This window comes from Anguilla rostrata, chromosome 2, assembly GCF_018555375.3.
Source record: "Anguilla rostrata isolate EN2019 chromosome 2, ASM1855537v3, whole genome shotgun sequence".
Classification (NCBI taxonomy): Eukaryota; Metazoa; Chordata; class Actinopteri; order Anguilliformes; family Anguillidae; genus Anguilla; species Anguilla rostrata.
In genome coordinates this window covers 42,753,347-42,766,364 of record NC_057934.1, presented here as the reverse complement: position 1 = coordinate 42,766,364, position 13,018 = coordinate 42,753,347, and the positions used below count along the sequence as shown (strand labels likewise).

Sequence of the window (13,018 nt, the reverse complement as noted above, 5' to 3'; positions counted from 1 at the left end):
TCCCGCCGTCGCATTCAGTTTATAAAGAAGTCCTCTCAGAACTAACCGAGCATGACCCAACAGCATTTCCGAAACGTTTACAAGCCAATTTCGCATCGATCAAGGCTTCGGTTTTGCGCCAATGACACGGACGCAGCCCGAGCGGTGGCGTCGGGGCTCGAGCGATCGACTCCGGGCTTCCGGTTCGCAGACAGGTCTGCTTGGGTCACGGAGCGAGACGTAAAGCAGGACGGAGCGGGACGGCAGAGTGGAAGGGGTTGATGGAAAGGCCAGACGGGGTCTGGTGGAGCAGCGACTCCATCCAGCGGAGCTCCAACTCTAAACACGGGCGGCTCTGCACTCTGTCACCGTCACCGTCCCCGGCGCGGGGGCGCGGGGAGGAACGGAGCGCCATGCCGTAATTCGCTCCGGTCAAATCAGGTTTCCGTCCCTCCGCCCCGCTGACCAGGGAGCGGGGGCCGCGGCCCTGGAAGCCGCGGGGACTCCCGGTTACTCATTTTCTCCCGAGTCCTTACGTGAGGCGCGCGAGCGCTGCAACTAACAGCCTGACCCGGTGCGATGAGCCGGGAGGCGGATGAAGCGAGAGAGACCGCGTGAGGACACGGAAGGTGCCGCCGCGGAGGGGGAGGGAGCCGGGCTCCGCCTCCGGCCCAGGTCCCGCGGGGGCCGAGCGGTACACACGCGGCGCCCGGCCCCATCTGCCGCCGGACCCCGCGTCGCAGGGGGGTCTCCCCTGGGCCCTAATTACCACGCACGGCCGGCCCACACCGCAGGCGCGAAGAGACGACGCGCGATGGCGCACACCGCGCTGCCGCTCCCTTTTGTTCGGACCGCGTGGTCACCTCTGACGGGGGGTTTCAGTTTCCACAATTCAAATAGAAATGTATTCTCTACTTTCGGCAGATTACGGCTGGATCACAACAGAAACCTTTTCAGGACACGAAACAGGACGACGTGCGCATAACCCACAAAGCTTGCAAAATGGCGGGAAGGCGAACCTCAGCCGTCCATCCCGTTTTGCGTAATTATGACTGATCTCTGCAGAGAGGCCCTCATGGGATGTCATGTCATGTAATTAAGCCCACATTTGTCTCTTGTGTACACTCCATACAGTCACCCAGTGACCAACCTAACCGCGTTATGAAGCAGACAATCGTATAGACACTGACTCGTGAAGGCAGATGATACCCTTACGCAAAGTTAGCATTTTATACAAGTAGGCAAACAAGTGCTTTTTATTTTTTTTTTATTTCACAGTTAAAAAGATAATAAACAGGAGACTGTGACGCAGCAATAGTCCACTGACTGAAAGTCACTTGGTGGTCTGTAATTGTACTTCACGCAGAACATTTGGTTTCTCATCCTTATCCTGAAGTCTGAACTATCATTTTTACTAACAAGGTCATCTCACCCACCAAGCAGCCCTGAAGTACACCCCATAAACATGACGTTTGTGGCGAAATAACGCGTACAACGTGACTGACTAATATCCATTCAGCGAAAAGTTGCTATCAAAGAAAGGGACAGTTTTTGTTTTTGCTCATTTCTGATACATTAAGACATAGTGATCATTGTAGGATTCAGTACTTCATGAGACCCTGTTTAAATGAGCTGAAGCCTGCTGAGTCAGTGAAACTCATCCGCAGAATGCTAATTGACCTCAGTGCACACTTATTGCTAGACGGCTCAAGCACCCAGCAGGTGAACCCTCACGCACACAGCACTCATTAACCGGGACTCTGGCCCCGCCTCGCTCCTCTGAGATCTCCAGGGATACCGGAGGAGGTGGGGAAGGGGAGAGCATGGAGGGAGAAGGGTGGGAGGGGAGGAGGGAGAGGGAGGGAGGGAGGCAGGGAGGGAGAGGGAGGGAGGGAGGTGGGCTGAGAGCACGCTCACAAGCGCAGCGGGATCAGAAGGGAAGAGGCTTTGTGATGGGCTGTTGCTGCTGCACGTCTGCTTGTCTTCTGCCGGTGTGAGCAGCAGGTGGAGCGGGGGACCGAGCGGCGGAGCGGGGCAGTCAGAACCGCGCAGGCTGGCGGCGCCGCGGACATGGGGATTACAAAACGGTGGCACTTCGCGGCACCGGGAGGGAGAGCGGCACAAACTCCGCACGCCCGCTAGAAAAGTAAGCTCCCATGCTCGCACTGCTCTCAGAAAAGGCTTTTGGTACATTTTCTGTTTATTAAGATAAGTGACTGGAACTGGACACTAAACACCAAGCACAAGTAAGATTTTGATGTGTAGCTGCGATGTTCTGGTTTAGATTCGCCATGAAGTAAGCACTGTTACCTGGTAAAGGTGTAAGTAAACGCAAACTGAACAAAAAGAGATGAACCTATGGGGCAATGAGTATATGGTATTTATGAGAGTTAATCAGTTAAAACAAAGCTAAATTGTATACACAAATCATGTACCAATAAAGTTCCCACGGCAGATGGGCTATGTTTGTGACTGACTGACATAATCGAATCATAGCACCTGCAGAGACATATACATTATGTAAGCCTTCTGTGCCTCTCATTTTAATTTGAGGAACTGAGGGACAAACGCCATGGTGACAGTGTACACACTTGCCATAACAGTTTACTTATTTTCTCCGCAGTCGAGGCCTTGCGTAAGAGTGTGCGTATATGGACGCATATTCACCACCATAACTCCTATTGGCTGACCTCTATTCTGTTCAATTTTAACAGTAGGCCATATTTTGTCTCTTCATATTCAGCGCAACTTTTTATAGCACTGTTCTAAAAGGAAGCGCTGAGGTCCAGGGGTTTGGCTTGAAACCTACGCACTGCACGCTCCATTCCGATGTGGCCTACCTGTGCCCCTGTACTGCCGAGTGTGGTAACTGACCTCACCTGAGCATTTACGCTAGCATGATAGTCCCATTCTTTTCAGTTGATTTATGTTTATTCTGCACCCTATGAATTTTAGGTGTCAATTATCCGGAAGCGTTACACGCACAGATGACATTAACAAAACTTTATGAATATTGAATTTATATGAATTTGTGTTTATTAATAATAATAATAATAATAATAATAATAATAATAATAAAAACGGCAAAAAATGCTTTCAAAGAGGACCTTGGAACTCATCTTGTTTGTTGCTAAAGAACAAAAACAACAGGCTCCTAACAGGCTCCTATTTTGCAGTTTTAACATCTCGCTGAGCCCTTCATCACTCAGGCAACAATAAAGTGAATGTCTGAGTGAATAAGGCCAGTCAGCAGCTTCCACTGTACTCTGCTCCCTACTTCACTCGTTTCTGCATGAGCCAGATCAAACAGACCTAACAGCTCCCCAGTTCCAGCTGGAAGAACGTGGAAAGGTTACGTCAGGGACAGGAGGCTCCTGATCAACTCTAAATGTGCCTTTGAGGTGGCTGGAAAGACCATTTTATGCTTGTAGCAACACAAATAATGAGGGCTTAGTTTGCATTCATTTGATTATCTGACTTTCACTAGACTGTACAGGGAAACTTAACTTTTGTACTGTAAAATTTAATTCCAGACTAGTCTCGTTTATTCTTTTTGAAATCTAGCATGTGCTTTACTTTGAAAGCTTTAAGTGTAAGCTGTCCAATTCATTTACACTGAAGCACGATTTAAACCTTAAGACTTAATTCTTAAAACAGAGTATAAAACCGCTTCTAAAGCCAGAATGGGTAGAATTATTACCACAAAACCTCATATGTTGTTAAATTACTGGTCATGGTCTTCCAAATTGTGAGTCTAGGTGCTTAAATTCAAAGTTCTTGTAACTCACAGCAGCAACTCTATCAAAGCAGCAACTATGAATGTTACATCAGCTAGACGTTTACATAATCTTTAATTTATGAAGACAGATTAATTTAAACTAAAATATAGGTCAGATCAAAAATGCATTATTTATTTATGAATGAATATAATTATTTTCTGTTTGAAATCCCACACAACAGAAGGCTTTGGACATAAGAGTTGTGAGATCAAATCAACAATATAAAAGGTAGTGAGGGTAAAAACTTTGGGATGTTTTTAAACTGTTTTAAGGTGTTAAAAAATAAAAACAACAAGGCTATTTCCATCTAAATCCCTCATGAAATATCAGCATCACACTCATGTGGCATTGTGGTAAATGCAACAATTAACCACAGTCCCCCAGAAACCACTGTTGCATAGCTCGTACAAAAAAAGTGATTAATAGTAATATTTAAACTATAATAATGTAATAATAGTATGTCCACCAAATGGCTAGGTAAATTTGAAAATATTTAATGTTTTACATTAATACTTAATATTATCCATAATTGATGACCACCTTGGGCCTCCTGAATGGTGTACCTGGCTACCTGTGTGGCGTGTGGAGTGGAAGGTGCTATTGGTCAGATCGCACCTTTACCTAGTCAATGGGAATCTTGCATGGGAGTTGTCACCCAAGGAGGAAGAGTACCAGTGGTAAGGATAACCCCTACTTTATTCTTCACCACAATGTATAACAATACTATGAAACGGAGAAGGTCTAATCCAGGATATCATAGAAAGAACAAACAAGAACAATTTTCTGCACTTTCTCTGATAGAGAGAGAAAAAAAATCCCAGCTCCTTAAAGACCTGGAATGTCAGTAAAATTTCTCAGAATAACAAAAAAAGGCCACCCACTGGAACAAAAACCATAAATGTTGCATCTCTAATTCCAAATCCATTCATAACCAACATCACGCAGAGAGCTGTTCTTACCATAGTCCTTGATGCATTTTAACGTGTGTTCTTAAGTCATAATTAATGTCAATGATATTTACACAAAAAAATAACACTCTCAGCAGATTGGATTTTTAAATTCCCTCTTTTTTTTTTTTTGATCATGCTTCTTCAAAGGCACCTCCTTCAATGTGTCTGGCCTGCAGTAAAATCTCTCATGGTACACACTTGATGCTACATGTAAAATAAATTCAAGTAGTGAGAAATGACCTCCCTTCGAATATGCAATTAAGTGAGACAGGCTGAGGAAGTGGATCTTAATTAACACAAATTAATTAGCGGTAATTATGCAGACAAGGCTGCTGCAACAGCTGTTTCTCCAAATTCTCCGCCAGTCATCTGCAGAAGGTGCTTACTGATGGTAAGCGACGGCAGGCTGTGTCCAATACTGGGCACATCAAAAAAGGTAAAGTGGACTGGAAACTGTGATGTTTGTGTATTCATGGTTTTTGGAACCCAGTACATTTCGAAATCTACGTTTTACACTAATTCACTTGCGTTCTGAAATAAATAACTAGTTTGCCTGATATGCCACAATTACACAATAAATGTTGTGATGCATAATGTAATTATGGCACTTGTAACAGAAGCAGAACAAAACGGTGGGATTAGCAGGATGAAATCAGATACAAATAAATTATTTGCCGGTTTGACGCACAGACTAATGATATTAAAAACTCTAAAGGAGTGATTTCCGTCTTGGTCTACTCATGTTCAGCAAGCTAGCTTGAGCATGACATGTCGTTTTTGACTTGTCATTAAAATTCAGTGCTTACTCTTTGACTCTTGCAATGCCACCAATGGCTGTGTAAATATTATGATCAATAAACAATACAAATATCAAACACCAAAAGACAATTGGCTTAAGAAAACAGGAGTAATTATTTTGTTGTGGTTCAAGTCTGGATTGTTGCTCATTGCAATCTTAAAGACTCTTAATGTAATCTTAAAATATCAGTTTACAGAAAGTGTATGAGTCCTGTAGTGCAGAGTCCTGCGTTTACGTAACCACTGGTATTTACACATACCACTTTACTACATTATTAAACACTTACATATCAGAAAGATTGGCTGAATGCTATTTGCTAGCCAAGACCATATATACAAGATAGCTCAAGATACATTTGCAGTGCCAAAAATCACTAATACTAGCATTACAACTCGGAAAATCATAATGATACAAATAAGCACAACCAAAGTAAGTATAAATATCACAAGTACCGTGTGAAGCTCTTTTTAACCAAAGGTTGTGCACCTAACCATTTTTATTAAAATTACTTTTTTCAGCTCAGATGCCATTGTGCCCATCACACGCAGCATCATAATGAATTAACGAGTAAATGGACGGCGGAAGAAGGGCCAGGACTGGAGTCAAGAACGGGCGGAAAACAAAGTGACAAATACAAGGACAAGGGCAAAACTTTACCAGAGGATGATCGAGCTCTGAGGACACAGTAACACGAGCCCAGGGGGTCAAGTGGGTCTGTAGATAATACTAACCACATCAAACCATGGAAGTGCTCCTGTGCAGATTGTTCTGTGCCTTTATAAACAGATAAGCCAAAATGAGAACAAGCAAGCCATAAAAACTGGCTAGAAAAACCGGACTGGCCCCAGAATGCAAAAACCGCTTCAGTAAGAGATGCTTTACTACAGCTGGAAGTAGGGATTTATTATGCTGAAAGATGTAACTGCAGAAAGGAGCCATGTGACCTCTGATTTGGGGTGGCCAAAGCAAAGATACAACTAGCATGGAAGTGTACACAACCCCCCTGATTTACATCTATGACAACAGCACCGTGGAGGTGAACGCTTCATCTAACTATAACAGGACGGGTTCGGCAGGGACTACGGATACCTACCAGTTCTACATCATCAGCCTTTTCCTCTCCTGCCTCTACACCATCTTCCTGTTCCCGGTCGGCTTTATCGGAAACATCCTGATACTGGTGGTCAACCTGAACCACACGGAAAAAATGACCATCCCCGACCTGTACTTTGTCAACCTGGCCGTGGCCGACCTCATCCTGGTGGCCGACTCACTGATCGAGGTCTTCAACCTGAACGAGCAGTACTACGACATCGCAGTCCTCTGCACCTTCATGTCCCTCTTCTTCCAGGTCAACATGTACAGCAGCATCTTCTTCCTGACGTGGATGAGCTTCGACCGCTACGTGGCCCTGGCCAGCTCGGTGAGCAGTAGCCCGCTGAGGACCATGCAGCATGCAAAGCTGAGCTGCGGCCTCATCTGGACGGCCTCCATCCTGGCCACCCTGCTGCCTTTCACCATTGTGCAGACGCAGCACCGGGGCGAAGTCAACTTCTGCTTCGCCAACGTCTTCGAGATCCAGTGGCTGGAGGTGACCATCGGCTTCCTGGTGCCCTTCTCGGTCATCGGCCTGTGCTACTCGCTGATCGTGCGCATCCTCATGCGGGCGCAGAAGCACCGGGGCCTTTGGCCTCGGAGGCAGAAGGCCCTGCGCATGATCGTGGTGGTGGTGCTGGTGTTCTTCATCTGCTGGCTGCCCGAGAACGTCTTCATCAGCGTCCAGCTGCTGCAGGGCGCAACCGACCCATCTAGGGGGAGCGTCGGCACCCTGTGGCACGACTACCCGCTGACCGGCCACATCGTAAACCTGGCCGCCTTCTCCAACAGCTGCCTCAACCCCATCATCTACAGCTTTCTGGGGGAGACCTTCAGGGACAAGCTACGGCTATTCGTTCAACAAAAGGCCAGCTGGTCCGTGCTCTACCGTCTCTGTCACCACACTCTGGATTTACACATTGCTGTCAGGACAGAGGTGTCCGAGGTGTAAGGCACCAAACTTACTGGACAAATCAGAATGCTGTGGGGTGGAGAGACTGAGCACTGGCTCTGGAGAACGTAGAGTATGTGCTAGAAATCCACCGGCAGGCCCGCAGAGAACTGTAAACAGTCCGACGATAAGATAAGACTGAGACTGGTGCGAACTCTGTCATTCCAACACTGGGCAAACACAGGTCCCAAGAGCAGAAAAAGCAGGGACATATTCTTCAGGGGGCATAGCCCAGAATAAGCAGAACATTTTCTTCTAAATATTTAATTATTTATAAAGTGAAACTTTACTTTTTTTGCTTATTCAAATCAAAGACCCTGCGGTACAAATAAAATGGATTCATTTCAAACGGATTATCATTTTGACTGAAAAAGGGGAAAAATGTGAAATTTATTTGTAATACACAACTGACTACTGAATTACTCAAGAGCCACTAGAGACTTGCAGCTTAATCTAAACCTCACAGAAAGCCAGTTCATTGGCCAGTTACTTTCCCTGTCACCTACAAACAAATGCAACTGGGGGTTAAACCTGAAGGCAGATTATGAGGTTAGCAAGATGGCATAACCCAGGGTTTTCTATACCCTGACACGGACTCACTGTTAGTCAGGGTAAATCGCTATGGTAACTTATGCTGCATGGTTAACCTGTTCTGGGACAGGTTATCTGCAGGCTGAAGGATTGAAAAATTTAAAAAAACAAAGCACTTTGACCAATCAACTTTGGAAAAGGCACCTCCATCACTGGAGGATCCGGTAGAGCTAGGTGCAGATAGTGAGGAAATCTCTTTGCAGGGCAAGTCTTTCTCCGAGAATATTCAATACAAAAGATATAGATTCTCAACTGGGTGAATAGCAAGCTTCTTGAGCCCTGTGTGTCCATAACCACTTATCCCTTAACTATGGGACAGTGATAGACCTTAATTCTCCAGTTTATACTTACACTTTGGCGTGATTGTTTCTGGTAATGCTATATCAATTTAAGAAGCAGCTAGAATGTTCAGTCACATTTGAAATAAACTGTAAAAATCTTTTTTTTAATGAGTGGCAAGGTAAATAAGGTATTTACTAACAAATTTAAATGAGCAACAATTCTTTTTTCTCTACACTCCTCTTTGGCTTTGTTGGCAGCAACACTGTTGCTTTTTGCCACTATGACTGCTTTATGTTTTTTGTATCCATCCATTATGTGTCATTTCTCCTCAGGAGAGAAACGCACTGCTACAGGCTCATTGTTACAGACACCGCCCCTTTTATGGCAACGCACACAGAGCTTGTTTAACAAATCCCTGTGATCACTTGTGGTTGTTAGGATTTGTCAAGCCAGCTAATGCAAAGAAACCCTGGGTATGTTCAGCATCCTTTGTAGTGTGCCAACATGATCTGCATAAAAGACACTCCAGAATGACATGCTCAGGAAGCCTATTGTGAAGGAACAAATGAATAGCACACTAGGAAAATCAGTCTTTTCCCCAGGTACTGCATGTTTTTTTCATCTTACGGTATTATTATTGTTGCGAAAACAACACCCAATGGCCCAGAGGGGGAGACTGAGACTCAACAGACATGTCAAACAATCATTAAAATGTCACTGGCATAGACACCACCTTTGGTGAGTGAGACGCGTGAAAAGGTCACCACCAACCGTTCTATTTTCAAAACATTAAAGCACATACATCTTCTAAGAAAAGAGTTGCACAAAGGTCATTTTTCGGGAAGATTTCTCTCTTCCCGATACTAGTTCTCGAAACGTTTTTTCCAATAAGTTTGTGGTCTATGGTTACAAATTAATTAATATTTATGCAGCACACTTTCCATCCCTGCCCCTACCCTCAGTGTTCAAAGGGCAAACAGAATACACCCAACTCCAATGGTCATTGAAGCTATTAAATTACAGAACTTTTGTCCATTTGATTGAGACCAATGGCTCTATAGTGGCTTAGTCAGTGAAGGTAGTACACACAGGCTAAGCCCTATATGTTCTTTAGCCTCAGTAGGATTCTGTGATTAACAGAATATGACCAGGAGTTTGTAGTGCTGGGACACATTGCATTTTTTTTCCTCAAGGCAGGGGTGGGATTAGGTCAGCCAGTAACAAGCGTATGCACAAAGAAACATGTCACCCACTGGAATTGGTTACAACTGTCATCAGTGTCAGCTAGACCTCTCCTCCTGTCACACTAGTCACTGGTTATGGGGTGAGTGCTCCCCACAGGTGTGTGGATGACAAAAGCACAGTTCAATTAACCCATTTTTAGCCGTTTGATTGGCTAGCTGACCGTCAATCAGATCGATCATTTTTGCTAACCACTGTAGATTCCATAATGTACCCAATGTGTTAGGTACATCATAAATGTGTCTAATGCAACTGGTGAAATTGCAGACATGATGAAACAGTTAAACTTGCAAGTGTTTAGCGAGTACGATGAAACTGGCACTAGCCATAATAATTACACAGCTAACCACAGAGAAAGAAAACAACAATGCCAATAATGTCATATAACTATGATATTCCAAAATGTCTCTTGATAAACAATTACCCTTTTCAGCTTTCTTAACTCAGTTGTCTATTGTGCTGTTTTTCCCAAAAACAGCCTGACCACACAAGATAATTTCAGTTAAAGCAGCAGTCTGATTCTCCATTTTTGCACTATAAAATAATAATGAGCGACATAGATCCTGTTTCTACCATATCATAAAATGGTTGCTTAAATATTAAAGAAGACTGTTACAACACAGAATTAGAATTTTGCAATACAGGACCTGTAATGCCAAAGTGAGCCAGCCAGAAGAAGGCTGCAGACAGTAGCCATAAAACTATTTACATAACACCAACATTACATCATAGTAACCATAAACCAGAGATATGCAAACCTCATTACTGACTAAAAATATCAATTTTCGAAGTAAAATAACTTGTAGCATCCTGTAGCCGGAATAGCATGTCACTGCTCTAAATCAAACAGAATACTTTAAAGCTTGACATTTAGACACAGCTGCGTACGGAGGCCAAGCACACTGAAGCTCAAAGCTAAGCACTGGAGAGCAATCTTTAATGAGCCCATCAGCTTCCGTTAGCCAATACCAGCATGAGGAAGGAGATCCCAGCTGAGGAGGATTTAAACTCGCTGTATGCTTTCAACAGAGGAAATGTCAACAGTGCTACTGGAAAATGTCCAGTAAATATCTTAGTTGTTTTTGTTAATCTCTGCTTCATCATTTTGAACTGTAGAATGTTTTCCTCTGAACAGAACACTGAAACTGCAAAAACAACACACAAGAGGCCAAAGGTTAAAACTCAGTCCACAGGTTAACCAAGTTGGTGAAGCCAACACCCAATTTTCTGGTCCTTTTGGTCTAGAGAGACATTCATAATAAATACTGTAACATTAAATCCCAGACACCAGATTGCCGCACATAACAATGATTGACCTGTTCCATGACAACACACATTACATTAAGCACCACAAATCCTTTCAATGCTGCTCTCCATGTCTTTCCTGAACTGAAACAAATGCACTACCAGGCAAACCAACCAGGGCCTGAGTGTCCCTGTACTGTACTACATGGTTTACAGTAGGAACTCCAGGAAACACCAATTGCCCATATTTTTCTCAAGGTATCCCTATCCCTTGGTATCCTAATAATTTGTAATAGTAATGCCTTATGAAAAATATGAAACTTGCAACTAATCAATGATATAAGAATGGCCTAAGGGTAGAAAAGACCTGCTACATAATTCCTGATTTCTGTCATTTACTAGGAAGAATTATGGTTCATGCAGAAAGATGAAAGTTTTTGTTCATGCATGTGTGATAAGTTTGTAATTCAAATGACAGGACCTTCCTCTGTCTTTGTATAATAAAAAAAGCCTTTCTAGCACCTGTGTCAGAAGGATAATGAGCATTTAAAACTAATGTCAGCACTGAACACACAATGTGTGATGTAACCATTATGTATGTGACCAGCATGTGGGAGCGAACTACCGTCAGCAACTCTTCGCTTGGAAAAACATTTTGTTTGAGCAACACTTGGCAATCAGCACTGACTACTTGGTTTCTAAATTCAGTTCAAACAAGCAGCTAGGACTACCTACTCTACAAACCAAACCTTTCGTTTCCAACGCAAATATAGGCTAGTTCTTTACACTGTAAGATATCTTTGCAAATAAACAATTTTATTTTTTGTAGGTTTGTGTGATATTGTGGAAAGATGAATCATGATTGTTTTTATTTGCACATGGTTTCCAATTAGTGCAGCAAGGATTTTTTTTCCATTGCTCTCCTGCAAGGGACATGACATGCTATTTTTGCTACTGAGTGATTTACACTTTGTAACAGTCATTTAGCAGATGTTTTAAGTCAATGCGACTCACTAAAGTGCATTTCACATGGTAAGCACCCCCCTGTAGGAGCCAAAGACAAGTGAGTTGTTTTTTTTATATAGAAATACAGTTTAAAAAAACAGCAAGGTGCAATTTCAGGAGTAAGGTGAGTTTGGAGATATTTGCAAAAGACAGCCAGTGAATCTGCCTCCCTGAGTGATTAGAGAAGTGTGCTCCACCAGCAGAGGATGAGAGCAGATAAGAGCTGGGGCTGTGAGGAGGGGCTCCTGGGAGCTCAAAGGGACAGGAAGGCCAGCTGGCTGAACGGAGGTCTGGTTGGGATGTATGGCGTGATTACTGTCTGGATAGGAAGGGGCAGTAGCATTTGCAGTTTGGTATTCCAGTACGACAGATCTGAACTGAACACGGGCAGCCGCCAGAAGCCGGTGAAGGGTGTTCAGAATCGGTGTCCGTAAATTTTGGCAGGCTGAAGACAAGGTGGGCAACAGCATTCTGGACCAGCTATAGTAGTCTTCCAACACAGGCCAGCAAGCCTGCAAGCAAGGAGTCATAGCTACATGTTTAATCAGCTACAATAGTAAGCGCTTGGAAGCAAGCCATAAGTTAACTTTACAGCTCTTGCCAAGTGGTTAGGTACGCGGTAGGTAAACTATAGTTAGCGTGGGCAGGAGATGAGAGGCGTTAGTGTCATCCCCGGTCAGCTTACCAATCAATGCAGAGCGTGTGAAAAAAAAGTGCAACACCCACCCAAAATGGCCTGCGCAGCTTGGAGGGTAAGAATCTCACTGAATTTATAATTTTCTTAAAATGTATTGCAATATTTTTTCCCTTAAACACATAAAAGGGGACCTTTAAATAGTAGGTGTAATTTGATCTGAAATCCATACGTGTAAAAAAAAGCTTTTGACTGAGTAGCGTGCATGTCATAGCCACACTTTGGGAAGAAAAGGTGGTATTTAAGAGAAAAGCACTTCACAAATATTCTGTCTCATTTGACAATTCATTCCTGAGATATTCTCCTGTGTATAATGTACACACTACATTTACAGCTTAGGACTGTAAATAAGTCATCATCGATTTTGGTCTGTAACAGTGGAACGCAGCCTTCCACAGCTCACTA

General features: G+C 43.6%; 2 protein-coding genes across 5 annotated transcripts in view; one reads left to right on the top strand and one right to left on the bottom strand.

Moving 5' to 3' along the window:
* Positions 1 to 13,018, bottom strand: part of LOC135248116 (uncharacterized protein C7orf50) — a 90,997-nt gene that overhangs the window by 69,330 nt on the left and 8,649 nt on the right. The gene's annotated exons all lie outside the window — the stretch shown is intronic.
* On the top strand, positions 1,889 to 11,435 carry LOC135248113 (G-protein coupled estrogen receptor 1-like). Its single transcript, XM_064322357.1, has 2 exons — positions 1,889 to 2,125; positions 6,026 to 11,435. Exon 2 carries the CDS (start codon positions 6,490 to 6,492, stop codon positions 7,552 to 7,554), a length of 1,065 nt encoding a protein of 354 aa, XP_064178427.1. The 5' UTR covers positions 1,889 to 2,125; positions 6,026 to 6,489; the 3' UTR covers positions 7,555 to 11,435.